The sequence below is a fragment of the Arachis hypogaea genome, chromosome 2 (genome assembly GCF_003086295.3).
Source record: "Arachis hypogaea cultivar Tifrunner chromosome 2, arahy.Tifrunner.gnm2.J5K5, whole genome shotgun sequence".
Classification (NCBI taxonomy): Eukaryota; Viridiplantae; Streptophyta; class Magnoliopsida; order Fabales; family Fabaceae; genus Arachis; species Arachis hypogaea.
The window spans coordinates 97,162,748-97,182,631 of NC_092037.1; the positions used below are offsets into that span (position 1 = coordinate 97,162,748).

The 19,884-nt window shown below is 33.7% G+C and overlaps 1 protein-coding gene and 1 long non-coding RNA gene across 2 annotated transcripts; both read right to left on the minus strand.

Annotated features, from left to right (window-relative positions):
* Positions 1 to 872, minus strand: LOC140177949 (uncharacterized). Its single transcript, XR_011869687.1, has 2 exons — positions 292 to 872; positions 1 to 190 (listed from the first exon to the last, which is right to left on the minus strand). It is a non-coding gene; the product is annotated as an uncharacterized lncRNA (long non-coding RNA).
* An 8,149-nt stretch (positions 873 to 9,021) lies between these two features.
* On the minus strand, positions 9,022 to 9,336 carry LOC112754599 (uncharacterized). Its single transcript, XM_025802288.2, has one exon. It carries the CDS (start codon positions 9,334 to 9,336, stop codon positions 9,022 to 9,024), a length of 315 nt encoding a protein of 104 aa, XP_025658073.1.
* Between the last annotated feature and the right edge of the window lie 10,548 nt (positions 9,337 to 19,884).

Here is a 19,884-nt window from a genome sequence, read left to right on the forward strand (position 1 = left end):
TGACAAAAAGGCTTTCAATTACATTAGGATATACAAACCAAATAAAAGTTTTACAAGATCACAAATGTTTGTACAAACTTTCAAATAGTAGTACAAGGTGGAATTAGAGGCATGAAGCTTTTGCTAACGTTGAAAATCAAATGCAGTGGTAGTACTACTCCCCCTTGCTGCCTTTTAAATCCAGATTACTCTGCAAATGAATAAAATAAGTTCATTTCAATAACATCTCAAATTAGATGTGCACACTCTATATAATTATAATCATCTTAGAATGTGCCTGAATAATAATACCTTTGATCAAGTAGCTAACTTTCTTTCACTATTCTTCTTGGTCTTGCAACTTACTTCTTCAGAGTCGATGTGATTTTCCTTTAATCTTCCGGATCATCTCGCTTTTCAGTGGGTCTAGATTCAGCCCTGGGATGGAGTCACGATGATGAGGGTTCAACTTGAACTCCGATTCAAGTCTTTGAATGACATCCACGACAGTTGAGGCATACATTGGCAAAACCCCACACCCTTTGATAAAGGAATGTTTTTTCCATTCTTCTACTCTCTTCCCTTCCTCAGGTCTCTCAAAACTGAATCTGAATGACATCTTTTGGTTGCTAGTACTGTCGTCATCATCACACATTTCAATTTCCCTAAACATGTCTTCATCAGGAAATGGATAAGTCCAAATAAAAACGTGATCTTCAGAGATCCGTTGTCTTTCGTGAACAAACTCTGACCTTGTAATTAGAAATGTGTGCTTAACATCATCTCCGAAGTGGCGGTATTCACACTTGATATTGATATCAACCCATTTATTAAAATAAGAAGGGGGTAAGTTTTGAGAAACAACACAACAGAAGATGAAACCCAAAATGAGCATGTTTAAGCGGGTGATTTTAGTGAATTTATATTTTAGAGAAATTTTACTTTCCTCTCCCTTTCTCAAAATATGCTAAAATGACACTCCTCTTTTTTTAAGATATATATTTTTCTCTTTTATAACTTTTAAACTTTTTTTTTAATTTATTTTAAATTTTTTTGCGTTAACCAATGTTAATTTTATCTATTTTAAAAAAAAATAAATTCTTTTTATAAAAATACCCTTTAACAAAAATTTTATTTTTTTTATTAAATTTTACTTATCAAAATACTCTTTAATAAATTATTTTTTATTAATTAAATTATATTTTTACCAAAATATTTTTTAAAAATAATTAATAATTAAATTATTTTTTTCTAAGATACTTTTCAATAACTTTTTAATTTTGTAATTTTACCAAAATTTTTATTAACAATTATAGTTATATTTTTACTATTAATTTTTCAATATCAATATATATTATTCTAACATTAAATAAAAAATCTTGATAAAATTATTTTTCGAAATTAATATATATTAATTATTATACATATTAATAATTTTTATTCTTAATTAAGAGGGATACGATAAACTCGCCTATGTGAATTCCATTATTCCTTACTATTTGCTATGATTGTTGCTTGCTAGATACTTATCTATCTTTTTTAAAATTTAAATTTTAGCCAACAATATTTAAAGATTAAAGAAAGAACATTATATGTATTTTTATGTACACATTTTTATAAATTTTTAACCTTTAATATTATAAGTGATTCATAAGAAATAAAAAAAAAAGATTTTTTAACCTAAAACAAATACACAAAAAATTATATAGAAAATGGTATAGATATGATTTCTCCATTAATCTATTTAAAGTAAACGAATTTGATGTAAGAGCAATGATTAACTCACTATAGGGGTAATAAGTATAAAATTAAATAATAAATAGTAAAAGAGGCTAAATAACAAAAGCATATATTTTTATAGATAAAAAATTTTACCCATGTTTTGATGGATAATGAATTCCAGATAAATTAGCAATGTCTTTTAAAACAGATCTCCAATTTTTCAACTTTTTTTTACTGATCTTATATTTCTCTTCATGAACATCAAAAGCCTCTGCAAACTTTCCTTTCTGATGTCTTACATGAGAAGCATCAACGTTGTAAAAGACAGGTATCACAATTCTTCCATATTCTTCCATACATTCAGTTATCCTCACAAGCTCCTCCATACACCATTTTGAAGAAGCATAGTGTTTCGAGAAGACGACTAATGAAATGTAAGATCCTTCAATTGCTTGAAGAAGTGTGGATGAAATTTCATCTCCAGAACCTTTTCATCGTCAACAAAGAAATCAATTTGGTTATGACGCAATTTTTTTCTCAAGTGGCTAAGAAAATTTTTTTTTTTGAAAGTAAAAGAGCTCAACACATTAATGTGGAGCATGCAGTATCAAACAACAGAAAACAACAACGCATTAAGCATCAAGCAAAGAACAACTCCTAAACCAAGCAGACAAAAATCCCATGTCATCTCCGGCATAGCCATCAACAACCCTAGGGATAAACACCTCTCCACTCATCGCAGCTAAGGAAGGTCATTGTGATGATATCTTGTACGCCTTTACCCTCATTCTGAAAAATCCGCCTATTTCGCTCCATCCAAATGTGCCAAACGATCGCACAGAAAGACCTCAATCGCTGCTTCCGATCGTCTTGTCGTCGCGGCTCATCTGTCCAACTTAAGAAATGATCCTTCACCAGCTCCGGAACCGTCCAGTACCGACCAAATACAGATATCCATGCACTCCACACCTGCCAAGCAAATTCACAGCCAAGAAACAAATGATGGACCTGCTCTACATCCTTATTACATAGCACACAGTTCTTATCATCCTGGCTAATAATCCCGATCCTACTTAGCCGTTCCTTAGTATTCACCCTGCCTACTAGTACAAACCACACAAACAGTTCCACTCTTGGTGGAACCAACCCTTTCCAAATGGTCTTGGTGAAGCTGTAGCTAGTTACATCCTCTGATAGCATTCCTTCTTGTAGTACCTGCACAAACGAGTTAGTAGAAAAGATACCAAGTCTATCATATTTCCACACAACTCTATCCTCCCTATTATTTGCTAACCTCACAGGCCTCAAAACCTCATGTAGCTGACTTAGTAAGTCTAACTCCCACTGAAAGAGTTCACGCCTCCATTGGAAGTTCCAAATCCACTTTAGCCCATCCCAAAACCCACAGTCCCCTATAACCGAACCACATTGGTTTGAAACAGAGAAGAGCCGGGGGAATCTATCTTTCAAGGAACCACAGTGCAACCAACCATCCTCCCAAAACCGAGTCCTTCGTCCATCACCAACCTCCATAGCCAGACCGGTAATCAGTTTATCTCTCAGAGATTGCTCCTGGACTTGTAGATGACAAATATCCTTCCACGGGCCTCCTCTAGTAGGCAACACTTGTGTGTACAGTAGCTCATTCGGTCTCAAATTATTACAGGAACAGACCACCTTCTTCCACAAAGGGCATTCTTCCTTGGCAAACCGCCACCACCACTTGAATAGCAGTGCGGTGTTACGGACCATAGCATCTCCAACTCCCAGTCCACCGAATTTCCTAGGTGCTTGCACCAACTCCCATTTCACCAATGCCATGCCCTGACTCCCATCCTCCTTACTCCACAGAAATCTCCTCTGTAAGGAAATCAATTTTGCAGCCACTGCCTTCTCCTCTAAAACTGATGAACACGTCATACTTGATTTGGGGAACATATAAAGAGGAAGATGCCATTGAACATTGGAGAGAAACTCAGTGCCTTAATTAATGAACACAAGTGATTATTATAATGGTGGTGATGTCTGTGTGAATTGTGAAATAAAAGACTCAAGTCATCTTAAATAAAGCCAAGTCAAATTAATAATAAATAAATGGTAGCTACTTCCTTGGTGTTTCTTCGTTGGTTCCTCTTCCTTTCTATTATTCCATTATGCTGCTTATTCTTCATTGCTCTCAAGTCTCAAGTTTCCTTTCTGTGAAGTTGCTTAGGTAGCACAACTTTTGACTTTTGGTGCAATAAGCGTATAAATTAGTTGAGTTTATCATTAGTTATTTTCAAATAAAAATAAATAACAATTAGGCTATTATTCATGATGAAAAATACATTTGGTCTTTTTTTGGTCATTCAGTAATAAAAATGTACAGTTTAAAATATTAGACATTACATTTATAACCAAAAAAAAATTTTAAAATCATATTTAAGTTTGTTAGGCAATTAATTTGGATCTAGAAAGTTACATGATTGATTTTCATAACAGAGAATATCGGTATTTATAATTAAATAAAATGTTAAATTAGTGTTAAAAGTTATGGTTCCAGTAGTATTTATAAGAAAATATTTATTTGAAGGAATATTAAGATTATAATTTAATGTCATTTGTGTTCACAAATGTAATATATGAGAAAGGAATGGGAAAGTATTCCAAATTTAGTTACAAGCAGTAACAGATATCAGGATGCATGAATATCAAGCCATGAAGGTACTGAGTACCAAATCTACCTACAAGCAACTGCTGCAGACCAGTAACATGGTCAATTCACATTTCATCCATTTAGTCGTCTATATGCTTCTCTCAAGTGACATCGACGAATTGGTCCAGATTCCTTCCTCTCTTGCATCACTATTCTAGCTGAAAAAAAGTAGTAGTTTTTATCAATGGGAACTTTTGGAATCAGAATATTGACCTTCTTGGGTTGTTAGAGTTAGTTATGCTGTACCAATTATAAAGAGTAAGTAGCAACTATATATAGAGGGTTCAGATGTAAGAATAGTCACTGAATAAGATCCAAATCTCATTTCCCTCATCTCTCTCTCTCTCTCTCTAAACTACATCTTATTCTCCCTCAACTCAGGCCTGATACCTTTCACCACCCGCCGCCAAATCCTCCCACAACTTAACCAGTAGATTCTGAGTTCCTGAAACTATTCATTCCTCTGTTCAAGTAAATTCTCCTCAACAATAAAATAAATAATATATAAATAAATTTCATTTTATATTCACAAAATACTCACCAAATAATAATAATACATGTATAAGATTAAAAAAAAATAGACAAAAGTACATACTTAAGATTATCAGAAAATTTTGTTTTTGAGTTTATCCAATCTCTTCGGTAAAATTATGTGAATATAAGAAGGGTTTACATGGAGTAATACATAATTACATAAATTACAAATTAATGATAGAAGCTCCTTGCTTATGTAAAATTATCGATGTATGTCTTAATTTAAAGTATCAAAAACAAAAAACATTAAAAAAAAAGAGCATGTATATAGTTTGTTTACCTCTGCTTCTTAAGAAAAAGTGTGGCATTCCCAAGAATCATGACAAAAAGTGGTTCAATTGTAAGTACAGTATTCAGACAGCCATTGAGATACACAATTTTTACAAGAACACAAAAGTGAATGTAAGTGCATCTATTTGTACAAACTATCAAATAGTACTACAAAGTGGTTATTAGAGGCATGAATGTTTTGGTAATGTTGAAAATCAAATGCAGTGGCAGTGCTCCCCCTTGCTGCCTTTTATATCCATATTACTCTGCAAATGAATAAAATAAGTACATTTCAATAACATCTCACATTAAATTAGGCATACTCTCAATATTCAGAATCGGTTATCAATCATCAGCCACCTAAATACATATATTCATGGTAGTAAGCATGCATCTACTTCAAGGCCAATTATTGTGCTAGTAAGTTTCTTTACTCAATATACAGCTTATTCCGCATATTCCCATGGAAATCTATCTATTATGTTAGTTGAACTTGAAAGTATGGAATAAACACTCGTTCATAATTGTCACAACTTACAAACACATGGCTGCAATTAAATGGCAATTTGATAATGTGAATTAGACATATTATACAGGTTTTTATAATTTGGAAGCAAAAACAGATCTCATACACTTACATCATCTCTAGAAAGATCTTGTATGTTGCAGTTTCTAAAAAGAGATATATAAGAATGATTGCATATCATCATCATCATCATCATCACCAGTGAGTCGTAAAGAAAGAAAAGCACATTCATGTCCGTGCTTAAATTAGAGGGAGGCAATAATGTGTGTGTGTGTGTAGATAGGGTTAATTAATAATAGTATAATACCTTTAATGAAGCAACTAACTTTCTTTCTTTCACTATTCTGCTTCTTGGTCACTGCAACAAGTTCCACTGTTATCACCAATAGAGTATTGGTTTTCCTCTAGTCATCTGGATCATATCACTTTTATATATGTCGGGATCCAACCTTCGGATAAAGTCATGATATCGATGACGGTTCAACTTGAACTCCATTTCAAGTTTGCGAATGGCAATCACCAGAGCCGTTGATGAGGCGTAAATTGGAAAAATGAGATCTTTCTCCTGTTCAAACTAAATATTGCCTTCAAACTGAATATTGTTTCAAGTGATGTGCAATCATCGGCATAAAACTCTTGAATAGATGGTGGAAGCTCTGGTATAGATCGAAGACCACAACAACCACTTATGTCAAGAGTTCTTAATATTGATTGGGCTTTGATGTTGCTCGGGAGCTCAATTAGCTCTCTGCAATCACGAAGATAAAGTTCCTCAACAGTTATAAAGCAGCAGAATTCATTTGGGAGGCTCTTGATTCTCGACAGAGAGAAACGCAACTTCCTCAGTTTATCTGAATACACTAAAAATTCCTCCAGGCTTGAGCATTCATAAGCAAAAAGTTCTTTAAGAGACTTCAAATTGCCGTTGACACTCTTCAATTCTTTGCAACCATTAAGATGCAATTCCTCAAGTGTTTGAATTGATGAAATGGATGGATGAAGTTGACATAGTTTTTCACACCCCACAAGATTTATTGTTTTACATCCAGGAATTCGTGATTGCAGAGAGCTAATTGAGAATCAAGAGCCTCCCTGCTTTCCATCCCAGAGTTTCAAAATTTGACTGTAACCTCTGCACAAAACCTTGATGGTAGAGAATTCAGAGGATAATCACACCACTCCAAATATCTGAGTTTAGCAGAAAACGGCTCCAGGGTTGTTTCAACGTATACATTCGATTTTCTTCCATGCCAAGCACCATAAAACCTAAGAAACCTTAGGTGAGGCATATTTTTAAAGGTGTTTGCACTTAAGTGTAGATCTCCAGATTCAGACAAGTTATACAAAATGCCTTCAACTGATTTTTCTCCCTGAAAAAGAAATAACCAACAGTAAAAAAGTGCACAATGCAAGCTCCATTTTCTATATAACATTATAAGCAAAAGCAAGATATGTACATATTATCTCACCTCACTATCTTCCAATACATTCCTGACATTCTCAGGATTCCTCAATCGGCTACGCTTTTTGAGGTCGTTAGGTGATTCATTGAAAACAATTTCCAAACCCATTTGTTCTATCAGATCATGCATTTCAATTTTGTTCAGCGGTGAAATAGTTATAAGAGCCTTATCTTGGAGGCTGTCTATTCCAATGCTTCCAAATAATTTACAAGACTCCAGAAAACATGAGACTTCATCCTTATTTTTTCCTTTGAAAAAGAATACAATATCAAGAATTATAATTTTCTCATGATAGTCTAGTTCATCCACACTCAGTTTCAAGACATTGTAAATGACCTTATTGGGATGAACCCTGAGTTTTTCCAGCGCACTTTCCCAGACTCGTATGCTTTTTCCTGAGCGTAAAAAAGAACCCAAAACTTCTACGCTAATGGAATGCCTTTCGCATAGTTAACCACCATTCTAGAAAGTTCTTGATAACCAATTTTAGGAGAAGCATGGCCAAAGGCATTTAAGCAGAAGAGCTGAAGGGAGCTTGGAAAGTTCAACGGCCGGACATTATATATTCCGTGCACTTTTTTAAATATCTGCTTGTCTCTAGTAGTTACGATGACTCTATTACCTGCTCCCAAAGTGAGTTGTTCACCAAGATACTATAATTTCCTTGATGCATCCACATCATCAAGTACTATAAAAACCTTTTTCCCACTCAAACTTTTGTTATCACAGACAGATATGGGGTTGGCTGATCCTCTCACAGGGATATTTTGTTTTTTTAGTAGTTGAGAAACAAGTTGCTCACACAAATAATCCAGACCATGTCTTTCTGATTCTTCTCCGACATTTTTCAAGAAGCAACAACCTTCGTACTCTGAGGAATATTTATTGAATATAACTTGAGCTATGGTTGTTTTACCTATACCGCCCATACCCCAAATTCCAAGGATTCCAACTTCATTCAGCTCCATTTTTGCTAATAACCATTCAATAGACCTGACTTGTTCATCAATTCCAACAAGTCAGGTATAGGTTCCAAAATTTTTATATATAATTTAAATTTATTCTATAAAAAATTGGTATCAATTTTTATATAATAAAAATAGAGGTAGCTATGAAATTTTGTAGAGCTATTGATTATAATCTTTAGTTTGGCCTATACATGTCATGTATCAATCTCTTTATCACTTAAGTTTTTGAATTGTGATGACAACTCAACAATTGAATCAGAAGATAAACATAAAAAGCATTGCATAAAAAAACAAAATAAAATCGGTAAGAGGTAAGAGAGAAAATCTTTAAAAATTGAGAAGCATACAATTTGTTCAGTCCTTAGCTGTACGAGAATGTAAAATAAATGGTTCCTTGACAATGACTGCTTTAGAAGTTTGTCCTAAAATCTTTGAATCAACCGCACACACTATGAACAAAACATATTCTAGCTCATCTATCTAACCGACAAGTTCTAGTGTTCCACAATCAAATATTTCTTTTTTTACATTATTTTTATATTATTTTATGAAATTACTACATAGATTAAACTTTCTTTAGCTATAACCATATGTATGCTCTGGCTTCTTCTTCCACAAATTATTCATAACTTGTATGCAAGACGACTATATAAATGAAATAATAAGCAGCTTAATTCATTTATACATAAAACGAAAATTCATATGTTGGCTACATGAATAACATATGTTGCATTATCACCTCATCAATAGTAATTAAAAAGAGTTTCACATCATATATAGTAGCATATAAAAGAGTTCAATGTTCAAATGCATATATACCTTAATAACTAATTATAATGATTATAACAAATTTTAGTACAAATATTATTGAGAAGAAGTAGAAGAAGGTGTAATCTTGATGACAAGGCCAGGGAAGACATCGTCAGGGTCATGGATATGAGGGTTGTTGTCAACAATATAAGGGTCACCGCACTTGTCACTTATGGTGTGAAGCGTCTCCCCTTCTCCGACCACATAGATCTCCTCGCACGGTCGTCGGAGACTACTAATAGTGCTGCTATTGTGTTCATCAGTGAAGATAGTTAGCATGATTAGGACAGTGGATGAAACAAGGAGAAGAGCACAGTACCATGAAGCTTCTTCAGCTGTGGCGTTTCCCTTTCTGGACTTCAAAGCCATTGGCTTCGTCACTTTTTCACAAAAGAGAGCAAGCTAAGATCGATGGTTGGAACTTCTAACTTGAAACTTGGAAGTTATTAATATTATATAAATGAAGATGAAGATATAAGGATGAAATAGGATAAAGAGAGAAAATAGGGGGCACGATGCTTGTGAGGGTCAGTTTTGACGGTTATTCAGGACAATACATATATATATATATATATATATATGAATTAGTTTTGATGCACGTCTAGTTTTTTTATTTTTTTCAATATTTTCTAATAGTTTGATAGATCAAAGACTAATTTATTGTAGACTGAAATTCCATTTAAAGATTTATTATTGGCCAATGAGTTGATGTATATACAAAACGGAATACAGTGTTTTACAATACTAATTTTGTGTATCAAAATTAAACTCTTTTTTAATACATAATTTTATGGAATAAAATGTGCTTTTTGTTTTTTTAAGGGTAAAATACTAAATTAGTCCTCTATGTTTGGACATAATTCTGTTTTGATTTTTAAAGTTTAAAGTGTCCTATTTAAATAAAAAAAAATTCATTTAGCTTCAATTTAGTCCCACCGTGAAGTTAAAGCTAAATAATTAACGAAATGTCCTACATAACAGCAGTACAAGAACAAGGTCGATAAATTAGAGAATAAGTACAAGCTCTAAAGGTACAAAATCAACCCTGGATGCATCAATACATTTATTTATCATTCTCCTTGGATAGAAAATATTTCATTTAAATTGTAAGAAAAATGATAAATAAATACGGTTGATTTTTTGCCTTTAGAGCTCGTACTTGTTCTCCAGATTATCGATCTTATTCTTATACATATAGGACATTCCATTAATTATTTAACTTTGACCTCACGGTAGGACTACATTGAAACTAAATGAAACTTTTTTTGATTCAAATAATACACTTTAAACTTTAAGAACCAAAACAAGATTACGCCTAAACAAATGGGACCAATTTAATAATTTACTTTTTTTTTAAATAATAGTTTTAGGCATTCCTAGCTAACTAATAATTAATTAGTTTAAAAATAATTTCATTCTTGAGAGTAATTTTGTTTAAATATATTTTTTGGTGACATTAATTATCGGTCTGATTGTTCTAACAATTTCGTTACGGTACTAACAGTATTTTTGCCAATTTCTGCCAACTCTTGTTTATGACTGTGTTCAATGAAAATGTCTTTATAGATATATCTAATAAAAATGTCTTTGTTATAGCTGTGTCTAATGAATATGTTTTTATAGATGTATTTTTTGGATGTATTTTTTATATATGTGTTTAAAATATAATAATTAACTATAATTGACAATAAATTAATAGATAATATATTGGTACCTTATACTTTTTCTTGTTCTAATTACTTGACATGACTTAAAAGTGTTAAGATTGAATATATGCTTGAATTTGAAATGTTTGATGTTGTCAAATTCTCTTCTTTAATTATCTTTACTACTTGACCATAGAGTCATTAGTCTACTGTTCTAACTTGTCAATTAAAAAAATTTTAAATTCATTTTGTTTACATTCACTATATTAACTTTAAATTTTAGTGTGACTCTGCACATTTTAATATCCAATTTTTTTGGTTTTCTATTTTATCTCTAGATTGGATTATAGTATGTCAATAAATATTTTATTTTTAAATGCATAAACCATAACTCACTCAAAGTATAAATTAGTTTTATGATGAGTCATGCGATGATGTAGCTAAGTATTGAATAAATTACACCTAATTTTGAAATGGTGAGAGACAAATGAAGTTGATTCTATTTACACTGCTGGGGCCTGGGCTACTGTTGAGCAACAATAATGAGAGTAGTTTTATTTCTCTGCCCCTCTCTCTCTTCCAACAGAAGAATCATGTGCATATGTAGGTAGAGAGACAGAAAAATAAAACTTGGTAATGATGCATAAATTCAATGGAGGCAGGCTTGTATTATTGTGCTTAAATGATTACTCAAATCATTTTTACTCATGTCTGCTAACAGAATTTGTATAATTAATGAAAATGTATCATGCTATTAAAATTGAAACAAGAATCTTTGATTGAATGCTAGAAGTACCAGAATAAATTAAAATCGTGTGAATTTGAGAAGGCTTTACATGCAGTAATACATAAATTAAAACTTAAGAATAGAAACTCCTCACTTGTGTAAAAAAAAGTGTGGCATTCCCAAGAATCATGACAAAAAGTGGTTCAATTACATTAAGATACACAAATCAAATAAGAGTTTCACAAGATCACAAAAGTGAATGTAAGTGCATCTGTTTGTACAAACTTTCAAATAGTAGTACAATGTGAGAACTAGAGACATGAATCTTTTGCTGATGTTGAAAATCAAATGCAGTAGTAGTACTTCCCGTTGCTGCCTTTTAAATCCAGATTACTCTGCAAATGAATATGAATAAAATAAGTGCATTTCAATAACATAAATGTGCACACTCCATAACTTACTTATTAGAAAAAAATCAGGAAAATATCAAAATCAGAAAAATATCAAAGAAGATTAGAAAAAAATTAATATAATTTATTAGAATATTTTTTTTTTGAAACATAGAAAGCTCAACACATTAAAGTGGAGCATAAAATAAAGAAGAAGACACACAACGAGCTACCAACCAAACCAACACCTAACACCCCAGACCTATCAACAACCTCCTCCAGAATCACCACCACGCCATTCTGTATAGCTCATCACCGTCTTTGTGTGGATTACCTCCAGGCTTGCTCTTGTATTCTTAAAGATTCGTGCATTCCGTTCCAACCAGATGTTCCAAATAACTGCAAAGAACACTGTCATCCACATCTGCTGCCCTTGTTGTCTATTATGCAAGCCATGCCAGCTTTCAAACATTTCCCTATTGGTTCCAGGGATCACCCACTCTCTACCTAGTGACCTCAACCACTTACACCACACCTGCCAAGCTACCTCACACCTAAGGAATAAATGCTCAGCAGATTCTAATTCCTTAGTACACATTACACACAAACTATCCCCCAGAATGTTGACTCCTATTTTACCCAGCCGCTCCTTGGTGTTAACTCGATCAACTAGCACAAACCACCCAAATAGCTCAATCCTCGGAGGAACAAAACCTTTCCAAACGGAGCTCGTGAAACTATAACTCGTTATTTCAGCCGAAAGAGTCTCCGCTTGTATAGCCTGTATCACAGAACGAGTAGAGAAAACACCTTTATTGTCAAACTTCCAGACCACGCTGTCCTCCCGACCTGATGACAACCTCACTGGCCTTAACCCCTCATGCAGCTGATTGACAAGTTCTAGCTCCCATTGGAACAACTCCCTCCTCCATTGGAAATTCCAAATCCAATCAAGCCCATCCCAAAAGCCACAGTCCCCAATTAGAAGTCCTTGCTGGCTTGAGATAGAGTATAGTCTCGGATAACTCCCTTTGAGAACACCCCCTTGAATCCAGTTATCTTCCCAAAATCGGGTTTGCATACCATTGCCTATTTCCATTGCCAGTCCACTTACCATTTTATCTCGAATCCGCGGTTCTTTTATATTCAGCTGACAGATGTCCCTCCAAGGCCCTCCTTTTACTTGTAAAGGCTGAGTTGCCAACATTACATTCGGGTTCAACTTGTTACACGAACAAACAATCTTCTTCCACAGCGGGCAATCCTCCTTTGAAAACCGCCACCACCACTTAAACAGGAGCGCTGTGTTCCTTAGCATTGCATCACCAACCCCCAAGCCCCCACCTTTTTTGGAGCCTGTACTAGCTCCCACTTAACCATAGGTATACCAGAGTTACCATTCTCCTTACACCACATAAAGTTCCGTTGTAGAGTGATCAGCTTGTCTGCCACGGCTTTCGGCATCTTGTACAGACTAAGATAATATATGGGAAGACTATTCAGTACCGACTTGATAAGGACCAGCTTCCCTGATTTATTCAACACCTTCGCTTTCCACAAGTTAAGCTTCTGTTCCACCTTATCAATGATTGGTTTCCAAGTCTTTACTAGCCGCGGATTTGCACCTAAAGAAATTCCCAAGTATCTTACCGGTAGAGCAGCTTGTTGGCATCCCAGTATTCCACATGCCTGATCAATCCATCTTTGCTCACAGTTCACCGATATCAGATTTGATTTTTCAAAATTGATGCTCAGCCCCGACATCAACTCAAAGCACCGCAACAGTCTCTTATAGTTAACAATTGTTTCAGTCTCCGGCGGGCAGAACAAGATAGTGTCATCCGCAAACTGTAAGTGTGACAGTTCAATATGATCTCCCCCTACCAGCAGTGGAGCAATGCGTCCGTTCCTGACAGCTTCCCCCAACATCCGATGCAAAACATCAACCACTAAAACGAACAGTAGTGGAGAAAGCGGGTCCCCTTGTCTTAGTCCCCTCTCCATCTTGAATGGCTTAGATGGTGACCCATTCACTAAGACTGCCATGGTAGCCGTAGTAACACCCTCCTTCACCCAACTCCTCCATCTTTGGCCAAAGCCCATTTTCTGGAGCACAATGTCAACAAAACTCCATCGCACTCTGTCATAGGCCTTTTGAAAATCCAGTTTGATAATGGCTGCTGTCTTTTTTCGGGTCTTCAACCAATGAACCGTCTCGCAGGCTATGAGGGCGCCATCATGAATTTTCCTTCCCTTAACAAACGCAGTCTGAGTCTCTCCGACCAACCCCGGCATCACAGCTCGCATTCTTCTCACCAACACCTTCGAAATCACTTTATACACACACCCCACCATACTAATTGGCCGAAAATCCTTCACCTCCTTTGCACCTTCAAACTTTGGAGCTAGTGTCACCCAAGTGACATTGGCATCCGTTGGCATCTTCGCACTTTGAAAGAACCCCAATACCTCAGCAATGAAATCCCGCCCAATGTCCTTCCAGCATTTCTTTATGAAGTTCATGTTATACCCATCACTCCCTGGGGCCTTGGAAGATTCGCAGTCCCACACAGCCTCCTTGATTTCCTCCTCCGTTGGCATTGCTTCTAAAGCTTCAGCCTCAGCCCTATGGATACACTTTACTAAGCCATCCCTGATTCCAATCCTCGGAACATATTCTTGTCTATATAACTCCTTATAGAATCCTCGAATCGCACCTTTTATTCTCGCCTGATTCCGCACAAGTCTTCCATGTATCATTAGTGCGTCGATCCTGTTATTCCGTCTTCTGGCTGAGGCAATGTTATGAAAGTATCTGGTATTCTTATCCATGTTTGCAGCATGCTTAGATCGAGACATCTGTTTCCAGTGCAATTCCTTTCTAATGTACCATTTTGAACAAAAGCTTACAAGCGCCTTCCGTCGAGCCTCTGTTGTACCATCATAAATTCCATCACTGACTAAATTGTCTAGCCTGGTAAGCTCCTCCTCAAACCTCATAAGTCTCTTATCCATGTCCCTGAAGTTCTCCTTGTGCCATTTCCGCAATGGTTCTGTTAAAGCCCTCAGTTTGCACGTGAACTGCGCTTCTCCGAGGCTTTGCCATTCATCCTTCACCATTCTCAGAAACCCCTCATGCGTAAACCAGGAATCCAGACTTCTGAACGGTCGAGGTGCCCCTCCGAATCTTGTCCCGTCCAATATCAATGGACAGTGATCGGATAGCCCCCTTGGGCCACCCTTTATCCTAATATCCGGAAACTGCTCAGTCCATTCAATAGTCACCATCACTCTATCAATCCGACTACAGGACCGCCCCCTAAACCATGTAAACTTCCTATCCGTAAGAGGCAAATCAATCAACTGCATGTCATGCACCCATCCCTTAAACTCTTCCGATGATGCCGACAAGCTAGTAACTCCTTTACGCTCCCCAACTTGTAAAATTTCATTAAAGTCCCCCATAAAACAGAACGGAACCTGACACAGCCCTGCCACATAACTCAGTTCCTCCCACATCCCCCACTTTGCCTCCCTCCCATGCGCCCCGCTGTTCCTACAGCTTCCACAAAATCCCAACCAGCATTACTAGATCCCCAAAGCCTTGCAACCTCATATTTAGTAATCACTTCTTTTTTTGTTTCAACCAACCCCAACATGTTCAATTTATATTTACTTTTCAAAGACTTCAGCATGCTCATTTTACCGTCCCCCCTCCACCCCCTAATATTCCAACTGCCCACAATCATTTAAATAAAGTTTTGCTCACCTTTTGTTTATTTTTTGGCCGACTCCTTCTCGTCTTTTCCTTCTGCTTTTATATTAGAATATTATTTCATAACGAGCGTACTCTTAGCGTACTTTTGGTCTATATATTAGTAAGAATCTTATAATTACAGATGAAAAAATATAAATAATAAAAATAATAATTTTTTAAATAATTCTTCGTTTTTCTCCTAAATTCTTTGTATCATGATAACTTTTTTTGGCAAAAAAAAATTATTTGAGTATAAATCCCTCATCGAAATAAGCGTGAAACTTTTCTTTTTACATATAGATATAAAATAACCGCTCCAGTGTAAAGTTTTCTTCTATCTTTTTTTCTTAAATGGCTGAGGTTACTATCGCTCCTAGTGGTTCTTCTTTCAAGGGAGATAAACGAGGAGGAATCCGTGGAGGAGAGCCTCTAAAGTCCAATCCTGTAAGTGCAAATCTCACTGCAAGACGGATAATTGTCCCGTAAGAGTGTTGATAAACGTTGTTTATTAGAATATTATTTAAAAAAATATTATTTTTATTATTCATATTTTTTTTACCTGTGATTATAAAATTCTTACCAATATATAGTACGCTAAGAATACGCTCGTTATAGAATAATATTCTAAGAAAAACATGTTACCATGGTACAAGAATGATTTCTTTTATAATAATAAATTTTTTATCATATTTTTTTAAATAAGCACTTTTAGAACTAAAAATCTAAAAATAAAATAACTTATTTATAAACTACTTTTAATATAGATATTTATTATTTAAATTATTTTTTAAAAAGAGCTTAATTAAACTGTTTAGCCAAACTAGAGCTAAGGATCAGTTTAATTGGCTTTCAAAAAAATTATTTATTTTTCTTATCTTTTATAAAAAAAATTCTTACATGTATTATTATAAATACATTTGATTATTCTATTATTATATATTTAATTGGCTTCTTCCACAACTTGCTTCCTCTTTCATATCCATGGGTTCTATTATTATTTTATTCTTCATTGCTCTCAGTTATTGTATCTTTCCCAAATGGTTCCAAGAACGTGAGATAGAAAGTAGAAACAAAACCTAAAAACAACACGCTTTTGGACTTATGGCAATTAGTCAATTATCAAGTGGTTACCACCAACAAGCTTTTGTCATTTGTTATAAATTTCAGGTTTATTACCTAGTCTCTATATTATTTACTCAATTTATTATATCACTATAACCTTAAAAATTAAAATTGAGTTCATATTTTTGAATTCAATAAGTCCTCTAAACAACTTTATTAGTGGTTATCACTTATTACCGAAAAATTGTTAGGAATGTTATTAGGAATTTATTAGAGACTTTTCTCACAAAATAGTTGATGTGGCTTAATTGATGGAAATTGAAGGTGGAAGTGTACTGTGTTCACTGTTCACCATTCGCATGGCACTCTGAAACAATATCATGTGAGTAACTTGTTCATGGACTCCACTCATTCAATCAATACACGTCATGTCTCTATATCCCTCTGTGTATTACAATTTCTATGTTCTTTCCCTCTATATTCCAGTTCCAAAGTTTTAAGTTACCATACCGTGTGGTTGTTTTTTTTTTTTTTTAATTAGGTTAGCATAGCGTCGGCTTCTTTTTCTCTAATAAACATGCTTGTCTATTAAAACAAGTTTGCCTACTACAATTGAATGAACTCCAACCACAACATGCTTTTATTTCAATAAGGAGCACAAAATTCTTTGAAACATAGTCAGCGGTAGCTGAGGTGAAAGGGAAACATATACCTTAGAAAGCAAGCAAAATACATGACATAAATGTTAGTTATATTAATTGTGGTCTAATCAGTTAGCAAAGCCAGTAAATGAAACAAGCAACAGAATCTCAACCCAACAAGTAGAAATCACAAATCAAAGATGAATTGCTAGTCATGATGAATTGCATCCTGAACTATCTGCCAAAATTTTTGTTTTGGTCAGAGTTCTTGAAAACAAATAATTTTAACTGTTTCTGATTTCAATGATTTGATTTGAGGATGTATCAAAGATTACCATACACAACTGAAAATGTTAAAATTGCAATAGGAATGTTTAATTGAATATTCACTTCCCTTTATATTAAATGCTATAAGCACTTAAATAAATTAAAATCATTTACCAAAAATTATCTGACAATTTTGTTTTAAGTTTATTCAATCTCTTCAGTAAAATTATGTGGATTGAAATTTAGTAGAGTCTAAATGGAATAATACAAAAATTGAAAATTCAGAGCATAAACTTCTCATTTATGTAAAATTATTGATGATGTCTCTTAATTTGAATCATAAAAAAAAGAAAAAGAAAAAAAGAGCATATATATATATATATATATATATATATATATATATATATATATATATATATATAGTTTGTTTACCTTAGCTTCAGAAAAAAGGTGACAAAAAGTGGTTCAATTACAAGTACGGATAGCCGTCGAGATACACAAACTAAAGAGTTTTACAAGAATGGAACTGCATCTCTTTGCATACAAACTTTCAAGTAGTACAAGGTGGGAATTAGAGGCATGAAGTTTTATAAAGCTATGGTTAGTGATTAACCAACCACAAATTAAATAGATCAAGCTTTTCCAATATTTATATTAGAAATATCTGAAATTCTTTGGTTAAATTTCTACAAAATACTATAGTTAGCAAATAATATAAGTTTGCTTAAACTTTTCATAGTTGGCAATGATTAGAATAAATTCACATAATTGACAAAATTGAATTTCTTTATGAGAAAATTTAGGGGGCAACACTTTTATTGAAATCTGGCCGGCACTTAACAATCAAAAGAAAAATGAGTAATTCTATACTATTAGATGTCATCTCACACCATTAATGTTATTGATGATGGCTAATTGATGGCTACACATCACAAATTCTGCTGGCCCCTTAGCACTCTTCTTTTCTTATTAATAGCATAAATATTTTCATACTGCCTATATCTAGGGGCCAGCAACTTTTGTATTTTGTGGCCAGCATTTAACCATCAAAAGAAAAGTGAGTGAAATATAATACTTCCTTAATTAATTCCTTTTATAGTCAATGGTACTGCTCACGAAGCATTCTTAAAAGAAAAAGAAAAAGGAAAAAAAATTTAGATTGTAATGCTCTTAAAGATTTAGATAGTATACAATAGACTTTTATTTATAGCCTGTTGTCTGTTTCTGTCTATGAGACTTGAGTTGTTGAATCATGCAAAATAATTTCTTAATATATAAAAATATAAAGGTAAGCAGTTGCAAAAGCAGGGGAAAAAAGATTAATATAAAATTTACAAGGATGCAAGTTTAAGTAAACTAACAATGGTAATTAATTGAAGCAAAGAGAAAGATCGGTTTAAACAAGAACGCCCTACAATAATTAAAAATATTTACGAAAGATTGATAAGCATTTTTCACCCCTAATGATGGAAGTAAGGGGGGCATTAATTCCATTATTTTATCTTCTTCTCATGGCCACCCAGGTTCTTGCATGACCTCCAATTATCGAGTTGGAGTTTTGAATTTCCTCTAGTCTTCCAGATCATCTCACTTTTCAGTGCCTGTAGATTCATCAGCCTTGTGATGGAGTTACGATGATAGTTCAACTTTCCAATTCAAACTTCCTTTACAATCAAAGCTTTGGAAGTTTGTCCTAAAATCTTTGAATCATCAACTGTACATACTATTTACTACAATGTTTGTCAACCATTTTATATTTAACCATACTATATATATATTAAAATCAGTTATTAAAATTAACTACTAATTAATATAAAATATATATTTAAAATAAATTAAACTACACATATTGATATAAAAATACACAATATATAATTAATTTTAATAACTAATTTTAATATATAAATAATATTTTTGTTATAACATTAGGTCATCCATCTTATAGTTCTAGCTATGAAACAAAACATCTTTTAACTCATCACTCTAACCGACAAGTTATAGTGTTCCACAATCAAATATTTATCTTTTATACATTCTTATATTATTTTATGAAACTACTACATAGATTAAACTTTCTTTAGCTATAACCGTATGTATGCTCTGAGTTATATCATCTTAGCTTCTGGCTGCTTCTTCCACAAATTCATAATTTGTATGCAAGACTATATAAATGAAATAATAACCAGCTTCGTTACAATTTATTTATACATAAAACGAGAACAAACATATGTTGGCTACATGAATAACATATGTTGCATTTTATACTCACCTCAATAATACTAAAAGAGTTTCACATTCTCTATATATAGTAGCATATAAAACAGTTCAATGTTCAATGCATATATACCTTAATAACTAATAATGATGATTATTACAAATTTCCTATTCTAATAAAAAAAGAAGAACGCAACTAATAAGACTACAAATA